Below are 21,537 nucleotides of genomic sequence, written 5' to 3' on the forward strand. Positions count from 1 at the left end.
CAGACTGGATATGTTTTTAATGTTAGCATTTTTTCCAAAACAGATGTCAAGTTGGCTTATGAGGAGGGTTGAAGAAGGCCTTCACTTCCTGCAGATCAATATGAAACTATGAACTCAGGATTTTGGCTTGCCAAGAGAGTCTAATGCCTTCTAGAAGGAGGAGAACTTTCTTCTGAGTGAAGATAACATTTAAAATTACATGTATTTACATGATTATAATATTTTGGTTGTACATGCTTTGTCTTTTATATTAGTAAAATATCTTAAAATATTTTCATTTGTACAGTATTGAAAAAATAGTGCTTAAATTATACTCAGGATTTACTTTTATATTAAGCTTATTCTTTATTAATAGATTTTTATTTATTTTGGGGTCATACCTGGCAATGCTCAAGGGCTATTCTTTTTTTTTTTTTTTTGGTTTTTCGGGCCACACACCCGTTTGATGCTCAGGGGTTACTCCTGGCTAAGCGCTCAGAATTGTCCCTGGCTTGGGGAGACCATATGGGACACTGGGGTATTGAACCACGGTCCTCCTTGGCTAGCGCTTGCAAGGCAGACACCTTACCTCTAGCGCCACCTCGCCAGTCCCTCAAGGGCTATTCTTAGCTCTGCACTCAGGAATTATTCCTGGAGGTGTTAGGGGAACCAGAGGGGATATTAGGGATTAAACCTAGATTGGTTGCACGTAAGGCAAATGCTTTACCTGCTATGCTATTGCTCCAGCCCCAAATTAATAAATTTTATAATACATCTTTTCTACAGTCTTTGTATTCAAGATACTCTAAATAACATTTGGTCGCTGAGGAAGGCATAAGTTATAGTAGGCGTCCTTGTTCCAAAACTCTGGACCTTTCCATCCACACCAGCCCTAGATTTGGGAAAAGAGAAAGAAAAACTTGTTAGAAAGCTTTAGGATACTTGGGTTCAAAATGTGGCATCTTGGGGCTAGAGGTTAAGGCGTCTGCCTTGCAAGCACTAGCCTATGAGGGACCATGGTTTGATCCCCAGCATTCCATATGGTCCCCTAAGCCAGGAGCAATTTCTGAGCCCATAGCCAGGAGTAACCCCTGAGCATCACTGGGTGTGCCCCTCCCCTCCCAAAATGTGGCCTCTTATAACCCTGTTGTTACAGAATTTTGGAATGAGTATATACCTATATAAATCAAAGCTTTAAATTTCTACAAAAACATAAATAATATTTTGGGATCCACTTCAGATAAATGTCTAAACTTTTAATTTTCTAGTACTTGACCATCAATTTGAAAAAAGGAAAAAAGTTATTTTTACTACTCAAAATACCATATTTTGTTTTGTTTGTTTGTTATTGGGCCATACCTGGTAGCGCTCAGGGGTTACTCCTGGCTCAGCACTCAGAAATCACTCCTGGCAGGCTCAGGGAACTAATTGGGATGCTGGGGATCAAACCTGGGTCAGTCCTGGGTTGGCTACATGCAAAACAAATGTGCTATCTGCTGTGATATTGCTCTGTCCCGAAATACCACATTTTAATGATACTCAGAGATGTAGTTTTGGCCATCAGTGGCATGTAGTCGTTTACCTGGCAGTCTGTTTCTCTTAGTAAAACAGACTACCACAGAGTTTTAATATTAAACCACCCACTTTTCCTATAAAAATGCACTTAAAGGTGGCTTAATTAAATCACAAATATAAAATTTAGAGAAACTTTTTTTGGGGGAGCAGGGGTACTGGTGCTGATCAGGGATCAAACTGGGATGAAGACATACAAGGCAAGGGATGTTTATTTCTTTGGGGTGGGGGGCACATGCTCAGGGCTTACTCCTGGCTGTGACCTCAGGGATTATTTCTGGAAGAGTTGTGCAACCAAATGAGATACTGGGATCAAACCTAAGTTGTAGTGTCCAAGACAAGCCTTCTATTTTATTCTACCTTCTGTTTTTATCACTTTGGCCCCAAGCAAACATTTTGACCTCTACTTTCTCTCCCACCCTCAGAAAAATTTTCTCTATTTTTTATTATTAAAAATTTATTATTTTTATCTTTAAATTTTATACTTAAATTTATTATTATTTTCCTTTAATTAGTACTAATGCTATTGAGTTCAGTGACAAAAAAATGAAGGATAACAGTAACAGTGAATATGTTACTTTATGGTTTAAAATGTGCTATTCTTTGTAATTTTAATATACTGGGCAAATGCTGAAAATTATTTAAAAGTAAAGTTGATTATATCTTCCTATTTTGATAGTACCTAATTACTGATAGTACCTGAGCAATGCTGGGTGAGTTTTGTACATGAGAGTTAGTTAACATAAATTTATAGCTTTTTTAGCTGACACTGTAACTATCAACTTATATTCTTAAGTGTGCATCAAATTAAAATTCTTTATAGAATGAGGTTACCAATTATATGTAAATAAATATAAAGCAGGTAAGCCTCCATAATGCCTTGCATAGCTCTTAGCTGTTTTGATCAATTCTAAAACTATAAAAGATTACATATGTCACCCTCCTATTTTAAGACATGGATAAATTTTGTTTTTTACAAACTTGTAAAAGCAACAAAAGAATACAGCATCAGAATACAGAATATATAAGAATACAGCATCAGTTGTATTCTAATTTATTGTGTTCCAATATTATTAGGTATAAACAACTAAAAAAGACCTTATCAGCCTAATTTTTATCTTTTCTTCATTTTGTTTTTTTTTTTGGAGGGCCACACCCAGTGACACACAGTGGTACTCCTCACTATACACTCAGAAATCACTCTTGGCTAGAGGGGGACCATATGGGACACCAAGGATTGAACTAAGTCTGTCTTAGATCTCTCATGTGCAAGACAAACGCCCCATCGCTGTGCTATCGCTCCAGCCCCTAATTTTTATCTTTGCCATTTCTATTTGTTCTCTTTTCCTCCTACATACAAATAGTTACTCATCATAGCCCCACATTACCTCTGTACAACGAGGCTCACTGTCCTCAGTTTATAATACATCTTTTCTATTTCAGTTAATTTGATATCTTTTGACAAGCATTCTTTGTTTTGCACTATATTTCTGTTAAGTAGGACTTACCTTATCCAAGATAACCTGTAGATCTTCAGCACCTGTATAATGTGGATCTAAAATGAGATATTTTATTTGTCCTGTGATCTCATTCCATGCTACTCCCAGTATTGTATGGGCCAAGACTCCTCCTCCTGGAAATAATTATAAAAGTAGAATTAATTTCAACTTTAATTTCAATTAGAATCTTCAGTTATTTGAACCTAGTAAGGAATGTAGCAATAATAAAACTGACTAGTTCATGAGACTCTACGTGTCAAGTGTACTCTGAAAAGATAAAATATATTTTAAGACAGAAAAAGTACAGTCAGATCTATAATCAGAGAGTTTTATTCTACTGCTAAATACACAGAATCACCCAAACTTCCTTCTTTTGCTTTGAGGGGAGGGGTCCTAAGTGGTGCTCAAAAAACTGGGGGCCCCACCAGCAATTCTTGGTCAGTTGGTCTGGAGGCTCAATGCAATAGCCCAAGTATGTGATGCTTAGGATTATTAAGGTATCCCAGTAGTGCTAGTATCTCCAGGACTGCATCCAGCAATGCTTGTGAACAACCTTGTGATAAGGGGAATTAAAGTCCCATCTAACTTCCATACTAGCTCCTTATCCCTATACTGAATTTAAAAGGGACCAAATTCTTCCCAGTAAACATGGGACCTCTCCCAGCAGCAGTGCATGCTTTTCTGCTCTGAAAATCTCTGGGAATTCTATCCATCTTATCATTTAGTACTTTGTGATGTTCTGCTAAATTCAGCCTACCCTCATTTCTTTTTTTTTTGGTTTTTGGGTCACACCTGGCCATGCTCAGGGGTTACTCCTGGCTCTATGCTCAGAAATCGCTCCTGGCAGGCTTGGGGAACCATATGGGATGTGGGGATTCAAACCACTGTCCTTCTGCATGCAAGGCAAATGCCTTACCTCCATGCTCTCTCTCCAGCCCCCTACCCTCATTTCTTATACTGTAGGCTTAGTGGGCCTGTATCATCATGATCACAAAGCCTTAGATTAGTCAATCCAGCCTCTGCATTTTACCAATAAAGAAATTTGTATGAAGTCACACAACCAGCCAAGTGAATGATCAGCTGTGACTTTGGATGCTCTGTGGAATGACCATCACTTTTTAACACTTGTGCCAACGCTTATCATTTGAACATAGTTCTTTCTCTTCTTAGCCTTTACTTCTTTGATATATTACTGTCATATTTTGTGTAATAGTCCGCCCATAGTGGAAATCAAAGAATAGAAATGAAAAAATACAGAGGTCAGTTTGTATGGTGTGAAAGCTAATTTTAATGTGTTTTAAAACTATGAATTTTATGTGACATTATTTATATTATAAAGTCCAAGATGTCCAAAACACTTTACCAATCATCACAGGAGTTCCTTCATTCTGGAAGTGATTAGCCAGTTCCCGTCCCTGAGAGGCCATTTCAGAACCTTGGCTAGAAAGAAACCATTTTCTATCAGATGAATCATTTCTAACACTAAGGTAAAATAGTGAGCTTGGGAGCCAACCCATTTTTTTTCCTTTTGCTAATTTAAAATAAAAAAAGTCACAACAGAAATTAACAGGAAAGTGTTGGAATTTACAGAGATCAAGTTAAAGCTATAGAATTTCTCTAAATACTTAAAACTGCTAAATAAGCTAGGCAAGAGAAAGCCCTTGACTTTTGTCCCAGGTACTGCACTGGAGGTCTTGAATATTTTGGTTGTATTTGTTTTGGGGCTACACCCAGAGTTGCTCAGGGGTGACTTCTAGCTCTTCACTTAGGAATCATCCCTGGTGGTGCTTAGGAAACCACTGGGATGTCAGAACAGAACTCCAGTGGGCTGCAAGCAAGGCAAACCTGCTATACTATCTCTGGCCCCTAGAGGTCTTGAAGTTTTAACATAAAGTAAACTTGGTCACTTTGATACCTGAGGGGCTCTTATTGAATGGGTTTTTAATGATTGGTAGAATGATCTTTTAAGTATTGAGTTTTCATCATCTTGCCTTAAGATTCTGAATCTGTGTTTCCTCATCTATATAACAATTAGTAAGAGTACATTGCTGTCGACAGAATGAGCTAGGACTGAAATAGATAATATAAGTGATACTAGTGTAAAAGCTGGAAAATGTTTTCAAGTACATGTTATTTTATTGTTATTGTTTGGGGGGTGCACATCCAGCAATGCTCAAGCTCAGGAATCATTCCTGATGGGCTTAGGGGACCATATGTGATGCTGGGTGGGGATCATTCCCTGGTTGGCTATATGCAAGGCAAACATCCTACCAGCTGTACTATTGCTCTGCCCACTCCCCAAGTACATGTTATTTTTAGGATCTATTTCAATTGTCTTATATATTTTTTGTTTGTTTTTTGTTTTGGGGCCACACCGGTGACACTCAGGAGTTACTCCTGGCTATGCGCTCAGAAATTGCTCTTGGTTTGGGGATTATATGGGATGCTGGGGGAGTGAACCGCAGTCTGTCCTAGGTCAGCTGCATGCAAGGCAAACATCCTGCCGCTGCGCCACCACTCCTGCCTCTGTCTTATATATATTTTTTGAGAAATGAATGAACAATGAAGGAGCCGGAGCAGTGGCAAAAGCAGTAAGGTGTCTGACTTGTATGCGCTAGCCTCGGATGGACCACGGTTCGATTCCCCAGCGTCCCATATGGTCCTCCAAGTCAGGAGTGATTTCTGAGCCAGGAGTAACCCCTGAGCGAAACCAGGTGTGGCCCAAAAATAAAAAAATAAAAAAAAAAAGGAATAAAAAATGAAAAGGAAGGTTTTGTTTCTTTTTCTTTAAGAATGGAGGGGTCAATGTTGTTAAATCTTAGTTCTTGCTTAATAATGAATATATAACTGATGTTTGATTATAGTATTAATTATCAGTCATCATATGTTCTAACAGTTAACTGACATTTCTTTCCTTTCATTCTTTTTTATTTGGTGGAGGGGGAGGGAAGAGGAATGTTTCCTAAGCAGTGCTTGGGGAGCTGGGGGCCACTCTGATCAATTCTTGGATACCCAAGACAGCAGTTGAATGTCAGGGACTGAGGATGTGGTGCTGTTTGGGCATGGCAGTGGTGTAGATTATCCAGGTCACCCTGGCAGTGCTCAGAAGCCTGTGGAGCCATACCAAGTGCTGCTCAGAGAACACTGGTAGTAGGAATCACATGAGGCCTACAACATGCACCTTAACACCTGTATTATCTCCCTGAGCCCTATGATTTCATTTTTGGCACATATTCTATAGTCAGTCCAAACTGCTTTTGTGAAATCAGATGTATCAAATACTTAGACAATAAAAATATTATTGTAGCTATCAAAGTTGTCATAATAAATAATATATTCTAAAATTTAGGCTTATAAATAAGGAATAAATTAGATATGATCCTAGAAAATAATCCTATTTATATTTCTCATTGTTTAATATTAGTGATTACAATATATTTGGAAAATCAAAAACATTTTAATATGTTAGGAAAAAATAGTAGGAGGTAAACAAGTGGTCAACACTTAAAAAAATCTGTGTTCTAAATTTGCTATATCTTTAGGTTTGCCACTTCTAGACCAAAATCAGCCCTAGACAATATAAGTATATAGCACAAACTTTATTCATTCGCTCAAAAGTCTTCTGAAAAATAACTAAAAATATTTTAGGGATTAAAAAAAACATTTTTTTTAAAACATTTTTAAGCAATGAGGCACTGTAGAAGAAAAAATGGGAATGACAATGAGGGAAAAGAGAATACTTCTATCCAAAAGAAGACAACAAGCTTACTTTGAAATCATTTATCTGATTTCTTAAAGTCTCCTTACCTGACAAACAATATTTTTGAGGTTATGCCAATCAACTGATTTAGTACCAGCTGTACCTCAATAGAGCCGATCCATTGGCGTGATCCAACAAATGTTGCAGGTTTGTCCCCAGCATCAACCAGAGCCTTCATGGGTTTAAAAAGAGAGAAAAAATATCCATACATAAGACAGCTATTAAAATACTACATTTAGGGAATTTCCTTTGATTACATATTTTTCTTTTTTTTTTTTGGTTTTTGGGCCACACCCTGTGACGCTCAGGGGTTACTCCTGGCTATGCGCTCAGAAGTTGCTCCTGGCTTCTTGGGGGACCATATGGGACGCCGGGGGATCGAACCGCGGTCCGTCCTAGGCTAGCGCAGGCAAGGCAGGCAGGCACCTTACTTCCAGCGCCACCGCCCGGCCCCGATTTCTTTAAAAGAGAAATAAGCCTGTATCATGAGGTAATCATTTTTTTTTCTTTTTTCTTTTTTTGGTTTTTCGGCCACACCCAGGGATGCTCAGGGGTTACTCCTGACTATGCGCTCAGAAAATCACTCCTGGCTTGGAGAAGCATATGGGACACTGGGGGATTGAACCAAGGTCCATTCTAGGCTAGCGTGCGGCAAGGCAGACGCCTTACTGCTACTGTTACCACTCCAGCCCGTAGGTACTCATTCTTAATAGCACATTTAAGACCAATGAACTATCCATCAGATCTCACTGACGATAAGCTGGTACCTGCTGAATTTCCCTGTGTGTGGGAATGGCTCTCTCTGTGTAGCCCTGATGTCTGAACCAGGAACAGACAGTCTGTAGAGAACGATACGCACAGCCCCAGCCATTGTCATCGATTCGATCCTGCATATAATGATGATAGCCATAGATGCCCTGGACTACATGGACCTACAGAAAAGAAAAAAACAATACAACACTAAGGAACACGTATAGATTTATACATAGACTTGAGTCAGACTTAGTCAGAGGCTAAGCTCATACTTTAATGCCATATAAAAACATCCACAGAGAACTCCAGTTTAACATCATACTCCCTTCCTTGGCTTTTACAAAACATCCAAAATCCTTCTCAAAGGCAGTGAGGTTGAGTAGTACTGCCATGTAGCCTTGTCTCCCCCTGGCCCTGGAATAATAACCCAGAGAATATAAAGAGCAAAAATGAATGAACTAGAGTATATAAGTTACAAAAAACCATAAAAATGATATAATGAATGAAAAACAAAATATTAATCCAACTACAGCAGAGTGAAAACCAGTAACTAAAATCAAGTCATTTCCATAAACATCAACAAAGTTAAATATTATTAAAAATTTTCACCATAAAGGAAATATTAATGAGATTATATTATCAGGAGAGTTTTACCAAGTGAACAAGGATCATGCCAAAATTAAATAAACTCCCCTAGAACATTTTTAAGAGTGACCACACCTCCACATTTTCCCCCAGTATATTACTGATAGAAAAGCCCAATAAGTGCTCGCTTCGGCAGCACATATACTAAAATTGGAACGATACAGAGAAGATTAGCATGGCCCCTGCGCAAGGATGACACGCAAATTCGTGAAGCGTTCCATATTTAAAAAAAAAAAAAAAAAGAAAAGAAAAGCCCAATAAAAATAGTGACAGAAGAAAATTATGACAATATCATTTGTGAACACAGATGCAAAATAAATCCAGCTGAGAATTCTAAATAAAAATAAATCATAACCAAAATAGGTTTATCCCATAAATACAAATAAATTATTGTTTCAAAATTTACATGAAAATATTTGGAATCTATGCCAAATGATTTGGAATAATTGACATATTTTTTTTGTTTGAAATGGCTCAAGGGGGAAAATGAGGAAAAACTAAACAAATGTAGCTTAATGTTGAGAACTGCTGACAAATATAACAAAAAAACAGTAGTATGTTTGTCTAAACAACAAAATAAAAACCGCAAGAAATCATACAAGGCACAACTTAAGGCAATCAATATAAATGATGTTTAGATACCATGAATAAAATCTTAGGTACATAAAACAGATGAAAAGATAATATATAAAACACTACACATGTAATTGTGTAATTTTTATATAGCTAAAAATCAGGAAAAAAATTAAAAACTAAATCATTGAGAATAAATATCTACAGCTGTGTTTCTGAGAATAAATATCTACAAATATGGTGAAAATGTATAAAAATGTGGACGTGAACAAAGAGCACAAATTAATGGTATCAGTATACTAACTCCTCTTGGGTGTGGGTGAAGCAGAGGAATAAATAAGGAAGGAAACTGACTGGTAATGTTATTCTTAAGTAAGCTCTTTTATAATTTACATATAATTTACATTTGATACATTAATGCACATATAAAATACATATAATATCCTAAAAACCCATCTCATTTTAGTAAAATGGATAATGACTCTAGTCATTGTCAAAATTAGTACTGACTATATAAAAATAGATGGTAAGCTATATTTTAAATATGATGCACACATACATACATTTTTATAATAACTTCTAGGTAAAAATTTAAGAAATAACTAATAATATAAATTGTCAATGGCTACCATCAACAACTAGTTAAAACTCACCACACCAGTCTCTATGTTAGGTGGATTGAGATAAGTATGAGGATTTCGAATGTATCCATCTTTATATGGTTCATCTGGAAAGTGATAAGCATTGGCCCTTCTAAAATATGGTCTGTTATGAGGCAGATCAAAGAGATCATGTAACTCCTAAATTAAATAAGAATAAAATATATTTTGATTTACAGTCAAGTAACAAAGGTATAAAACAAAGCCAACCATATATGGATTATAAGTTAAAAAATAAATTTATAGGGCTGAAGTGATAGCGAAGTTGTAGGGTGTTTGCCTTGCACGCAGCTGACCCAGGACGGACCTTGGTTCAATTTCCAGCATCCCATATGGTCCCCCATGCCAGGAACAGTTTTTGAGTGCATAGCTAGGAGTAACCCCTGAGCGTCACCATGTGTGCCCCCCCAAAAATTATATTTATATCTTAGTTTACAGAGATCAAAGAGATATAATTTAAAGTAAAGTCAAATCAATATTGTTTTATTTTTTGCCTATGTATAAATATGAATGAAGGCTGTGGTTCTATAGTGTAGTGGTTATCACGTCTGCTTTACACGCAGAAGGTCCTGGGTTCGATCCCTAGTGGAACCAGCTGTTATTTGCTGGGGCCGGAGAGATAGCATGGAGGTAAGGCGCTTGCCTTTCATGCAGGTCATTGGTTCAAATCCCGGCATCCCATATGGTTCCCCGAGCCTGCCAGGGGCGATTTCTGAGTGTAGAGCCAGGAGTAACCCTTGAGCGCTGCCGGGTGTGACCCAAAAAAAAAAACAAAAACAAAAAAATGAGGGCCCGGAGAGATAGCACAGCGGCGTTTGCCTTGCAAGCAGCCGATCCAGGACCAAAAAGGGTGGTTGGTTCGAATCCCGGTGTCCCATATGGTCCCCAGTGCCTGCCAGGAGCTATTTCTGAGCAGACAGCCAGGAGTAACCCCTGAGCACCACCGGGTGTGGCCCAAAAACCAACCAAACAAACAAACAAACAAACAAAAATGAATAGAAACTGAAGGATATGTAGAAAAATTATTTGTTAGCATTGAGATAATATAAACTTACTATAAGTCTCTAAAAATATCTATAGTTTAAGGACTGGGTTTGAAATAGTCTTGTAAATGAGTAAATTAACAAAAAAGAGTTATACAGATATCTGTGAGTAAACTGAAAATATCTCTGTACATAAAATGAAAAATCAAGTTTATAATATATAATATATTGTAAGGAATAGCAATTACAGAGCAGAAATGGGTAATCATACCAAATCATCTCGTATCTTAATGAAAACACATTTTTAATATGCAATTTTTTCCCAGCTATGGAAAATACGCAATATTTCTCTAAAAATTCTGACATTGGGGCTGGAGTGATAGTACAGCAGTAGAGCATTTGCCTTGTATGAGGCCGACCAAGGACAGACCTGGGTTCAATTCCTGGCATCCCATATGGTCCCCTGAGCCTACCAGGAATGATTTCTGAGCACAGAGCCAAGAGTAACCCCTGAGAACTACTGGATGTGGCCCCAAAACTATAAAACTGAAAGTATTAAAAATTAAAAAAAAAAAATCTCTGACATTTCTTCTCTCATGTCTCTTGTGTACTACAGCATTGTGAATGGGGTCAGCAGCTTGAGTGGCTACTGCATCTATCAACCAATTAGCCTAGCACTTAAGAGAAGGGAAGAAGACTTGGAGCATGAGAGCATTACCTCATCTCTCTGGGTTAGACTTTAGGAAGACATTCCCTAGGTATCATTTGATGAATGCCAGGAAAGGGCTCCTATCAGAACAATGTATCTATACCAGTCCTTTTGCTAGCAAATCTCATTTCTTGGATCACTGATAATGTTTTCTTCAAAATGTCTGTAAAATGCAGACCCCCAGGAGATAGGGAGTGGTGTATTACTATAAAAACAAACAACATTAACAAAGACCCAGTTTTTCTTTCCTAACTGATATTTTGTTTCTTTTCATAAATATGACAGAGATGGAGGGAAAAGGAACTTGTTACACTCAAAAGCTGCTCTAGGCACTTACTTTTTTTTTATCGGAAAATAAAAATGATCAGAGAACATGTGAACCATATTGAGTACATGAAATTTAAACATTATAGATTTTTTGGAGGGCTAGGAGATTTCCTGAGACAAGCAGTGCTTATGTTAAGGGGTGCTAGGGACCACCATGGCCACACTAGAAAGTGTTAGGGACCATGCAGACTAGAAATTCAGTATTACAGTCCTTTGAACTCTACCTCCCACTTCTCCATATAGTTTGTTTTTCCATTAATATGTCAGAAGTGAAATTTACTAAGAACAGAATGAAGTAATATATAAAACTAAGAGCTTGCCTTCATACTTCTATGTTAAATCATAAAATAGTTTCCACTTATTAGAATTACACAGTTAAGTATGTAAGTGGTCATGTTTCTTCTGCGACTACATGAATTGGCTTTACCTTTCTGTAGGCCTGCAGTTGACCATCTGGAATTCCTGATGGATATGAAACTGTCACAAGGTTTTTCCTCCCAGGTAATAAAAAGTGCAATGGTTCAGGGACCACAATAGATGTTCCTTTCATATATTTCAAAATACACTTTTCCATATTAGTTAGCTGACTATGAATTGCATCAACTAGAAGTTTACGAACTCTGTAGGGGGATAAAACATACATGTGTATTAATGGATTAAAATGGTGATTTAAGTGTGGAGTCAATATATCCTACTTATGGATAAAAAGAATCACCAACTTGGGGCCGGAGTAATAGCACAGCAGTAGGGCGTTTGCCTTGCAAGTGGCTAACCCAGGACAGACCACGGTTCGATCTCCCAATGCCCCATATGGTCCCCCAAGCCAGGAGTGATTTTTGAGTGCAGAGCCAGGAGTAACCCCTGAGCATCACCAGGTGTGGCCCAAAAAAAAAAAAAAAAAAGGGCCCGGAGAGATAGCACAGCGGCGTTTGCCTTGCAAGCAGCTGATCCAGGACCAAAGGTGGTTGGTTCGAATCCTGGTGTCCCATATGGTCCCCCATGCCTGCCAGGAGCTATTTCTGAGCAGACAGCCAGGAGTAACCCCTGAGCACCGCCAGGTGTGGCCCAAAAACAAAACAAAACAAAACAAAAAAAACAAAAACAAAAACAAAAAAACCAAATGTCACTGGATCGGGCTTATTAAAGGCAGTCTAAATTACACAAAATGAAAAAAGGTGTATATTTTCTCCTTGTAGAAATGGGAAAAGCTAATTTTAGCCTACTACATACTTCCTCCAAATAAACATTTAATTATTAGATAACTTTAGTTTAATAAAAAAATAAGATATATAATATTAAACAATAAATTCTAGATATACTTATTTGATATTTAAAATTGAGCTCTGATTATTTAGGGGAAGGATACTCATTTAGCTGTGGCAGAAGTGCTATAAAATAATTTCAGGGTCAGAAATATAGCACAGTGAAGAAGGAGTTTGCCTTGCTAGTGCCTGACCCAACTTTTATCCCAACACCACTTACTATCCCCTAAGCACTGCCAAGAATGAGCCCTGAGCACAAAGCCAGGAGTAAGCTCTGAGCACCTCTGGGTATATCCCTCCAAAATATGCAAAAGCAAAACACAAAGAATCTCTTAGGAGATGGATAGTATAGTGGGTCCTTACATGTGGCAGACAAGGGTTTGATTCCCCAGCTCCCCATATATCACTTCAGCCCAGTAATCCCTAATTTCAGAGACAGGAATAAGCACTGAACATTACTGTGACCCCAAAACAAAACAAAAACAAACTTACTTTCCCCAGTTTTCTTCAGGAGCAACAGTTATAACTGCATCGACAGGCAAAGTCATGCTGACATAGTGGTGTCCTCTGCTTTCTCTTTCAATAATGGGCGTTACTGCTGCCAGAGAAGTTGACATTTCCAGCATAAGATCTATATTTACAATTTGTTGCTATACAAACAGTAAGAGTCAATTTTTAGTACACTAAACTTTAAATACAGAGAGTAAGTGAAAGGACTTTTATCGGACCTTATACAGTTAAGTTGCTTAAAAACACAAATATCTCCAAAAAGTTCTTTGCATTGAAACAATCTGAAGAAAAGTAAGATGATATTAATCTACCAGGTTATGATAAATGTTAAAGTTGGGATAAGTCGGGACTTATAGCATAGTGGGTAAGGCATTTGTCTTACACTCCACCAACCGAGGTTTGATCCCCAGCATCCCATATGGTATCCCAACACTGCCAGAAATTATTCCTGAATGCACAGTCAGAAGTAATCCCTGAGCACACCTGGGTGTGGCCCAAAACCAGTTGGTAAAAGTTTACCGGATTCATTACAAATCTCTCCAGATTTGTATGTTTAAAATTTTAAAAATCAAATGAACAGGGTAAATAAAACCACATACCAACAGAACTTTCAAATATATTGGGTTTTTATAGAACTCTGGCCAAAAGACACCAAGAACTAGAAACAAATAGTAACATTTATCAGCAAATTTGATTTGACACAATTAGGATATCAGTTCTGAAATGACTTTCTGTATATCAAACAAATTTAGCAAATGTTTGGGGCTACAGGAAGTTATATTTCTTACTGGTAAAATGTGAATGAAATAGAGCCTGTGAAGTTGAAGCAGATGTGATTTACATATAAATAAATAATGTTAGATACTGACATCTATAAAAACCTTTTTTTTTTTTTTTTTTTTTTAGATTTTGGGCCACACCTGGTGACGCTCAGGGGTTACTCCTGGCTTGGAGGACCATATGGTGGGATGCTGGGGGATCGAACCGTGGTCAGTCCTAGGCTAGTGTGCATAAAGCAGATGACTTACGTCCTGCACCGCCACCACTCCAGCCCCTATAAAAACCTTTTAAGACATATAATGGGACAAAATATAGATAAATTAATCAGATATAACCTCCTTCAATGTTACTGAGAATCAATAATCTGATCTGATGATATAACAGAAATAAGTAAAATAACTTCAGGCAACTATAAAAATATATATATGAAGGTTTTACCATTAAGACATGATTTGCTTACCATGTCTGATAGCTTTCTGTCTTTCTTTCTTGTCAATTTTCGTTTAGTATCTTCTTCCTGTTCAAATCTAAACATCACACACAAAGATATAATAACCATGAGATGATGTTTTGAAAACATTTCAAGCACTTTTCAAATGTACTCACCGAATCAAGCGCATAATGTTCTTACAAGCAGAACTATCATTCAGTTCTCCAGAGATGGTGTTCAGATCACTGTTAGGCCAGATGTATACGGAACTATGGCAAATTTTGAACACAAGAGCATTTGAAGACAGCTTGGCAAACAAGTCACTCAACACATGCTTTAATGCTTTCTTGACAAAAGTTTCTAAAGAAAAGAAGTAAATGTTATAAAAGAACAGTATTTTCAACACAAATGTTTCCAAATATAAAGAACATAGTAAAACTATCTCCAAGAATATCTCTAAAATCAATGACTCTAGCTTTTTTCCTTTTTAAAAAAAATTGATATACAAGGCCAACTGAGTCTTGTATCACCCCATCCTGGTTCATGACAATCATGGAAGATTTTAGAAGCTGAGATTTTCAACCAAACTACAAAAAAAAAAAAAAAAAAAAAAAAGAATTCTTAGATAACCATTTTTATTCTTTTAACCACAAGTTACTTTGAAAAATTGTTGTCTTTAAACAATTCTCTCCTCTAGAATTTTTCATCAATGACTCCTATGTAACTATCTGACATAGGAGAACCAAATTCAAGTCACACAGAAAACAAACTCCAGTATATTAGTTACTAGGTAAGAAATATCTGCATCCTTGTCATATGAAATCAATATTTTTTTTTTTTTTGGTTTTCGGGGTCACACCCATTTGATGCTCAGGGGTGACTCCTGGCTAAGCGCTCAGAAATTGCCCCTGGCTTGGGGGACCATATGGGACGCCGGGGGATCGAAACGCGGTCCTTCCTTGGCTAGAGCTTGCAAGGCAGACACCTTACCTTAGTGCGACCTCGCCGGCCCCAATGTTATCTATTGATTAATGGTTACTTTGCAGTAAGTTCAAAGCAAAGCATATCTTCAATTTATATCAGGTTTTCAAATCTAATATTTCATCAATATTATGATCAATTTCATTAATAATATAATATATTCAATTTCATATATCAATATATCAATCTCATCAATATTATAATATATCCATCAATATTATAAAAATAATGAGCAATTTATTAAGATAAGCCTGAAAATAAGTTTGATTTAGACCCTTTCAAATTGTTCTTACTTTGTTTCAGTCTCTGGCCCAGATACTTGCTTTAACTGGCCTTAGATTAGATATTCAAATGTGAGTAAAGATCAAGCACAACTTTTTGGTATGAAGAGATGATGGAAAGAATATTTTGCATCTAGCCCTTCTCTTTTCACAGGGCTGAGAAGCAATGGCAATCTGGTAACCTGCTTCAGGAACTTTGATCCTATTTCTACTTTATCTGAGCTTTTCTACAGCTTCTGAAATCACTGACCATATTTCTTGAGCAATTTCAATTATAAACAAGGAGTTAACTATATCCTCCATAGACATTAAATTCTCTATCTCCAGTCCTACACTCATGCCCTAATTTCAGGCGTACATAACAAAATACCTGTTGAGAATTTGATATGCTATGTTCCAGTATCTCAACAAGATGCAACTTTCAAACAGAAAGCCTCACTTTCCTCCTCTCACACTCTTGACCTTTATTTGCAACAGGCATCCAAATCATAAACAGGAAGAGATCTCTAACGATGCCTGTCTCTGCCCCTCACCAGAGCAGTCTAGAATAATTCCAATACAACAGTGAAGAGACTGGAGGGTCCGATATGCAGAATATACAGTTGTAAGCCTGCTACAGAAGTACACCACTGAAAATACACTCATTATTAACATTTATGATTATTATGACAATTTTCTGCAAGAAAGCAAGAAATATTCTTAAAGGAGTAAAAAAAATATTCTCTAATTTACTCAGAACTGTCTCTTGAACTACAAGTGATGCTGGAAGACAACTTTTAGGTTTAAATTTGATTTGTGTCACTTATTAAGTATATGATTCTAGAAACTTTTCATATCCCTCAATTTCATTTTCAAAATGGAGATAATCTCTATCTTTTGTCATATATTTTATTGTCAGAAAAGGAGTGTGCTTATTGGAATATTTCATGCATGAAACCTGCCCCTATCAATACTGTAAATCACAGTGCCAAACATTAAAAAGAAAGTGTTTTGATAAACATACCATTATCAGTAGCTAGCTGAAAAGCTAGATCAAGGCCTCCTCTTATTCTGAAGAGTATATCAGCAGTGTCTGAAATCAGCTAAGACAAAACAAAAATTCTATTGCAAAGCAAATTTATCACCATATAAATTAGAATCTACTTAAATTTTTATTAAACACCGATTAAGCTCGTCTCTTTAAGTTAATTCATAAGTTAATTCCCTTTATGGATTAAAATACCATGAATTTTATTTATTTATTTTTATTGAGACCAATGTAAATTACAAGTCTATCACAGTTACATTTAATATAATGACAGTGAATTATGACAATTCTCACCACCAGTGTCGAAATCTCCCCACCCCTGTTACCACCCTTAGCCCCCCTAGACCACCAGTGTAACAAGTCCCTTTTGAAAGCACCCTGAATTTTAAACCAGGAGTTCTCAATATCTGTTCCACCTTGAAATGAGGTAATTAAAATCTTAATACCTGGGCTACCCTGTGAAAGATTCTGTATAACTGATTTGGGTTGCACATAGGTAAAGATATTTAACAGGTTGGTTCTGCATCCCTTTCCCAGATAGATAGAAAAGGCTGAAAAGAACTTTGCTCTAAGCCAAGATTTCTAAACTACCATTTTTTTTTTTTGGTGGTTTTTGGGTCACACCCGGCAGTGCTCAGGGGTTACTCCTGGCTCCATGCTCAGAAATTGCTCCTGGCAGGCACGGGGGACCATATGGAACGCTGGGATTTGAACTGATGACCTTCTGCATGAAAGGCAAATGCCTTAGCTCCATGCTATCTCTCCGGCCCCTAAACTACCATTTTAATTACAGTAAAGAACTAATTTAAGAATGTGATAAGACCACCAACGTTAGTGGCTGGTGGCCAATTTATTAAGAAGACATTGTTGTAAGAGTGATGGTCAGAATATACTGGTGGAATGCTTTATTAGGCAATGTGGTGATAAGAATTAAAAACCTGGGGCCGGGCGGTGGCGCAAGAGGCAAGGTGCCTGCCTTGCCTGCGCTAGCCTTGGACGGACCACAGTTCGATCCCCCGGCGTCCCATATGGTCCCCCAAGCCAGGAGCAACTTCTGAGCACATAGCCAGGAGTAACCCCTGAGCGTTACCGGGTGTGGCCCAAAAACAAACAAACAAACAAACAAAAAAAAAAAAAAAGAATTAAAAACCTTACATTCATTTTCTTGGTCTAGTAATTCTGAATTTCGAAATTTAGTTTAAGGAAATCTTAAAAAAAATCTTTCCAAAGATTCAGGTAAAAGAATATTAACCTAAATGTCAATAAGAGATTTGGTAAATAATTGTGACTAGTATGTAATCATGGGAAATCATTAGAATATAATCAAAGAATATATCTATATTTTTTGGTTTTGGGACCACCCAGCAGTGTTCAGAGCTTACTCTTGGCTCTGTGCTCAGAGATCACATTGGGCAGTGCTGGGGGATCATTTGGGATGCCAAGGATCTAATCTAAGTTAGTTGTGCGTCAGGCACATGTCCTATCTAATGTGATATCACTTGGGCCTGAATCAAAGAATAATGACACAGAATGTTTCAATTTACAAAGGAAAAAGGGAATTTGTAAATAAAACCTATCCACTCTTCTTAATTTGCATTCTTATTCAAAGAGTTAGGCAGATGATGCCATGGCAAATATTTTAAGTGGGGAGAATGGAGAAGAAAAGGAAAAGGAAATATATTTTCTGCAAAGTAATTAAGAAGATATCAGATTCTCAAAAGATATATTGAACATGTTACAGAGTAAGAACTTCTAAATTAATGAATATGTATACATTTTATCACTAATAGGTTCCTTGTTCCTTCTTTTTCTTCATGGCTGCATGCTTTTATTTATTATATAAATTGTAACGTAATGAAAGGTCATAATATTTGCCACAATTCTACTTCTGGAAATTTTTACTCAGGAAACAACCAAGCAGGTACATTTGGTTTAATGTTTACTATATTCCATTAATACTGTTATTTATCGGAGAAAGAGAAAAAGGTTTCACCAACTACACAGCTACCAATAAATTGTTTAAAGAACAATTCTACTGTACAAAATACTACATGCTCATCTGAACACAGAACACTGAATGACATGAAAGATACTTAAGATAACAGTTAAAAAAAAAACAAGACCAAGTTTTAGTTCTACTGTATGATCTTGAACAATTTAATCCCTAAAGTCTATCATGTCTTCCATAACATGGGGGAAAGCATACCAATTCGCTGAACTCTTATATTCTATAAGAAATCTTCTGCAAAAAAATTTAGATTCTTCCTAGTTTCCTGAATTGAGATCTTTTCTGAAGAAATATTATTTCAGCTGAGAGCTGAAGAGTAAGTAGGCATGAGCCTGAAAAATTCCAAAGAAAAGAACAAAAAGGAAGAAGATGAGGTAGAGGTAACTCTTAGAAGACTGTTTGGCTGACTGCTGCGATGGTTGCATCTTAGGGTGGAAGGGTGAGGATGGCAAGAGCAGGGAGTGACAAAGTGGAGCAGCTGGCAAGCAGAAACCATTGGGCTTGATAATTTATCCTATGTCCAGCAGTTTAGAAGAGGGACATGTAAACAACAATTTCCAGGATTTAGAGAGGCGTGACAGGGTTAATAGAGGTGTCATTCACTGAGAGGGGTCACACGAGGAAAAGCAGATGTGGAGTGAGGGGAGGTAGAAATGATGAGGCAGTTTTGAAAGTTTTGAACTTGCTGAGCTTGAAATACATGAGCTACACAAGTGCAGGTTCAGTAAGTGGATCTGTGGCTCCGAAGCTCAGAAACAAGCTCTAACGCGGAGAAATAAATTTGCAAGAGAGCATAAGGTGCATTTTTTAAAGAAAAGTGCTTCTAGAGACCATGCAGAAGGTGATTGAGTAATCAAGAGGAAGAAACCTGAAATGACAGAAGCTAAAAAAATTGGACTATTTGATCTAAGTGATTCATTGTTGTGCTTTTCCCCCCCAAAAATCCAATACTTCTTCAAAATCTTCAAAAGCACCGAATCATTCCCTCTGTTCTCAAAATGCATTCACCAAGAGAAGGCACATGGAGCGTTGTCCAAACAGTTGAGCGGTGAGTTCACTAGTGTGCAGACGTTTCCTCTCTTCCTAGCTGGGAGAGGCAGACCAGGCCGGCAGCATTTCTTTAGCTGCCACCAACGAGGCCAGGCAGGGTCAACTACTTTCAGGAGCCGTGGAGCCTAAATGAGAAGGCCACAGACCTCTGAAAGGGGGTAAAGCGGGGAGAGGTGGCGAGTAAAGGTACTCACCATGTCTGCGACGTGGCCCTAACCAGCACTGACATCTACCTGGAGGGCTTCCGGAAGTGACGTCACATCAGGCCCGCGCGGGGCGGGATTTGGAGTTAGCTGACTACAATTCCCAGCATGCCTAGCAGTCAAGGTTCTGGGACGAAACGCTATACTCTCTAGCGATTGGACAGCGGGGCGGGAAGTCGAAGACAGCGGCAAACCTGATTGGTGAAGAGATTTAGTTTTGCTGCGCCTGCGTAGGTTTGTGTGTGTTCCAGGAAGAGAACTCGAACTCGGCGTGACCTCAAGGCGTGGCTAAGCCTGAATGAATGGGTTCTTCGGTTGCTAGGCAACGGCTCACTCTATAAACAACTTGTGAGAGCTGAACAACTTGGTCTGGCTCTTGAAGCACGAGCACTCGTGATCCTCCCGGCTCCTGCTGCTAAATTAATTAAGTTAATTTAATTAAATTATCCAGTCGGGAGCTGGATAGATTCATTGGAGCGGATGTCGGAGTGGGCGCCCCTCCTCTGAGAGGTGACTCGGGCCTGGGCCTGGAGGCCACCGGGTGATGCCTTTTTCTTTGCATCAAATCTGCGTGTACCTAAAGGGAAATCACTTTCTGGTACCCAGTTTTCCTCCTCTCAGTCAGAACTTTTCTGTCCCTGCTTCACCTCCGCTCGACCTCACTCTTGCCATGATGGGCCACTGTGTCCTATTTTTGTTCTTGTCTACTCCCCTGTAAAGTCCTTCAGTGTTTCTATCTTCGATTGAGTCTGTAAAGTCGCTGCTAAATAAATACATAATGGCTGTAAAGGTTGCCTGAGAAAGCAAGGAGTCTGGCCAGCCTCCTTCCCTTCCTCTGTCAGTTGTTCTGCAGAATTTGGAATTGTTGCTATATCCGCCTCTCCAAGGTTCTTTCCTTTCAGCTTGTGGGGATGGCCGGGGAGGAGGCGCGTGGGACAGGTTGTTAAGGAAATGCAAGAGATAAACTTGATTAGAGTGTAAAATTATTAGGACGAAATGAAGGCAAGTGTTGTTATTCTTAGCGCCTTTAGTCCTTTTTCCAGGCCACACCTAATTTCAAGATAATAGTTAAATAGCGTGTGTGTGTGTGTGTGTGTGTGTGTGTGTGTGTGTGTGTGTGTGTGAAATGATATTTCAAAAGGAAAACTCACAGGGGACTGATTACTCCTGGCTGTGCTCGGACTGGATTGGTGCAGAAAATCAAATCCCAGTCCTCTTTCAAATAAGTGCCCTACCCTCATTTGAGCTCTTGAGCCTTTGCACTCTTTTATCAAGATGATCAAAGTAATTTATAAAAACGTAGGTTGTAAAATATAATGAATATACGATATGGTGTGCTTTTACTTTCTTAGAGAGGTAACAATAGAGACTGGGAGATAAATGGTCAGGGACACATGCCTTGCAGGTGCAAGGATACAAATGGTTTTCAGATTCTTCTTTTTTTCTGTTATTTTCTAGCAGTATCCTACATCTCATCTTGGAGCTCTTCAATCTTTTCCTCAGCTGCTGTTAACTGTGCTGCTCAGGCCTTTTATTGAGTTTTAAA

The 21,537-nt window shown here is 38.0% G+C and overlaps 1 protein-coding gene and 2 non-coding genes across 4 annotated transcripts; 2 read left to right on the plus strand and 1 right to left on the minus strand.

Moving 5' to 3' along the window:
* Positions 1-596: 596 nt before the first annotated feature.
* On the minus strand, positions 597-20,048 carry UFSP2 (UFM1 specific peptidase 2). Of its 2 annotated transcripts, XM_049772364.1 has the most exons (12): positions 19,983-20,048; positions 16,707-16,785; positions 14,618-14,801; positions 14,472-14,538; positions 13,214-13,371; positions 11,887-12,079; positions 9,435-9,581; positions 7,578-7,742; positions 6,858-6,982; positions 4,414-4,490; positions 3,060-3,184; positions 597-871 (listed from the first exon to the last, which is right to left on the minus strand). In XM_049772364.1, the coding sequence occupies exons 1-12, from the start codon at positions 19,983-19,985 to the stop codon at positions 785-787; spliced, it is 1,410 nt and encodes a 469-aa protein (XP_049628321.1). In that variant the 5' UTR covers positions 19,986-20,048; the 3' UTR covers positions 597-784. The 2 variants fall into 2 exon arrangements, 1 of the variants encoding a protein (XP_049628321.1); XR_007494882.1 differs by lacking the exon at positions 4,414-4,490.
* LOC126008290 (U6 spliceosomal RNA) lies at positions 8,329-8,435 on the plus strand. The gene has a single exon (XR_007495628.1). It is a non-coding gene; the product is annotated as a U6 spliceosomal RNA (small nuclear RNA).
* On the plus strand, positions 9,962-10,034 carry TRNAV-UAC (transfer RNA valine (anticodon UAC)). Its single transcript has one exon. It is a non-coding gene; the product is annotated as a tRNA-Val (tRNA).
* Positions 20,049-21,537: the final 1,489 nt, after the last annotated feature.

This window comes from Suncus etruscus, chromosome 4 (genome assembly GCF_024139225.1).
Source record: "Suncus etruscus isolate mSunEtr1 chromosome 4, mSunEtr1.pri.cur, whole genome shotgun sequence".
Taxonomy (NCBI): domain Eukaryota; kingdom Metazoa; phylum Chordata; class Mammalia; order Eulipotyphla; family Soricidae; genus Suncus; species Suncus etruscus.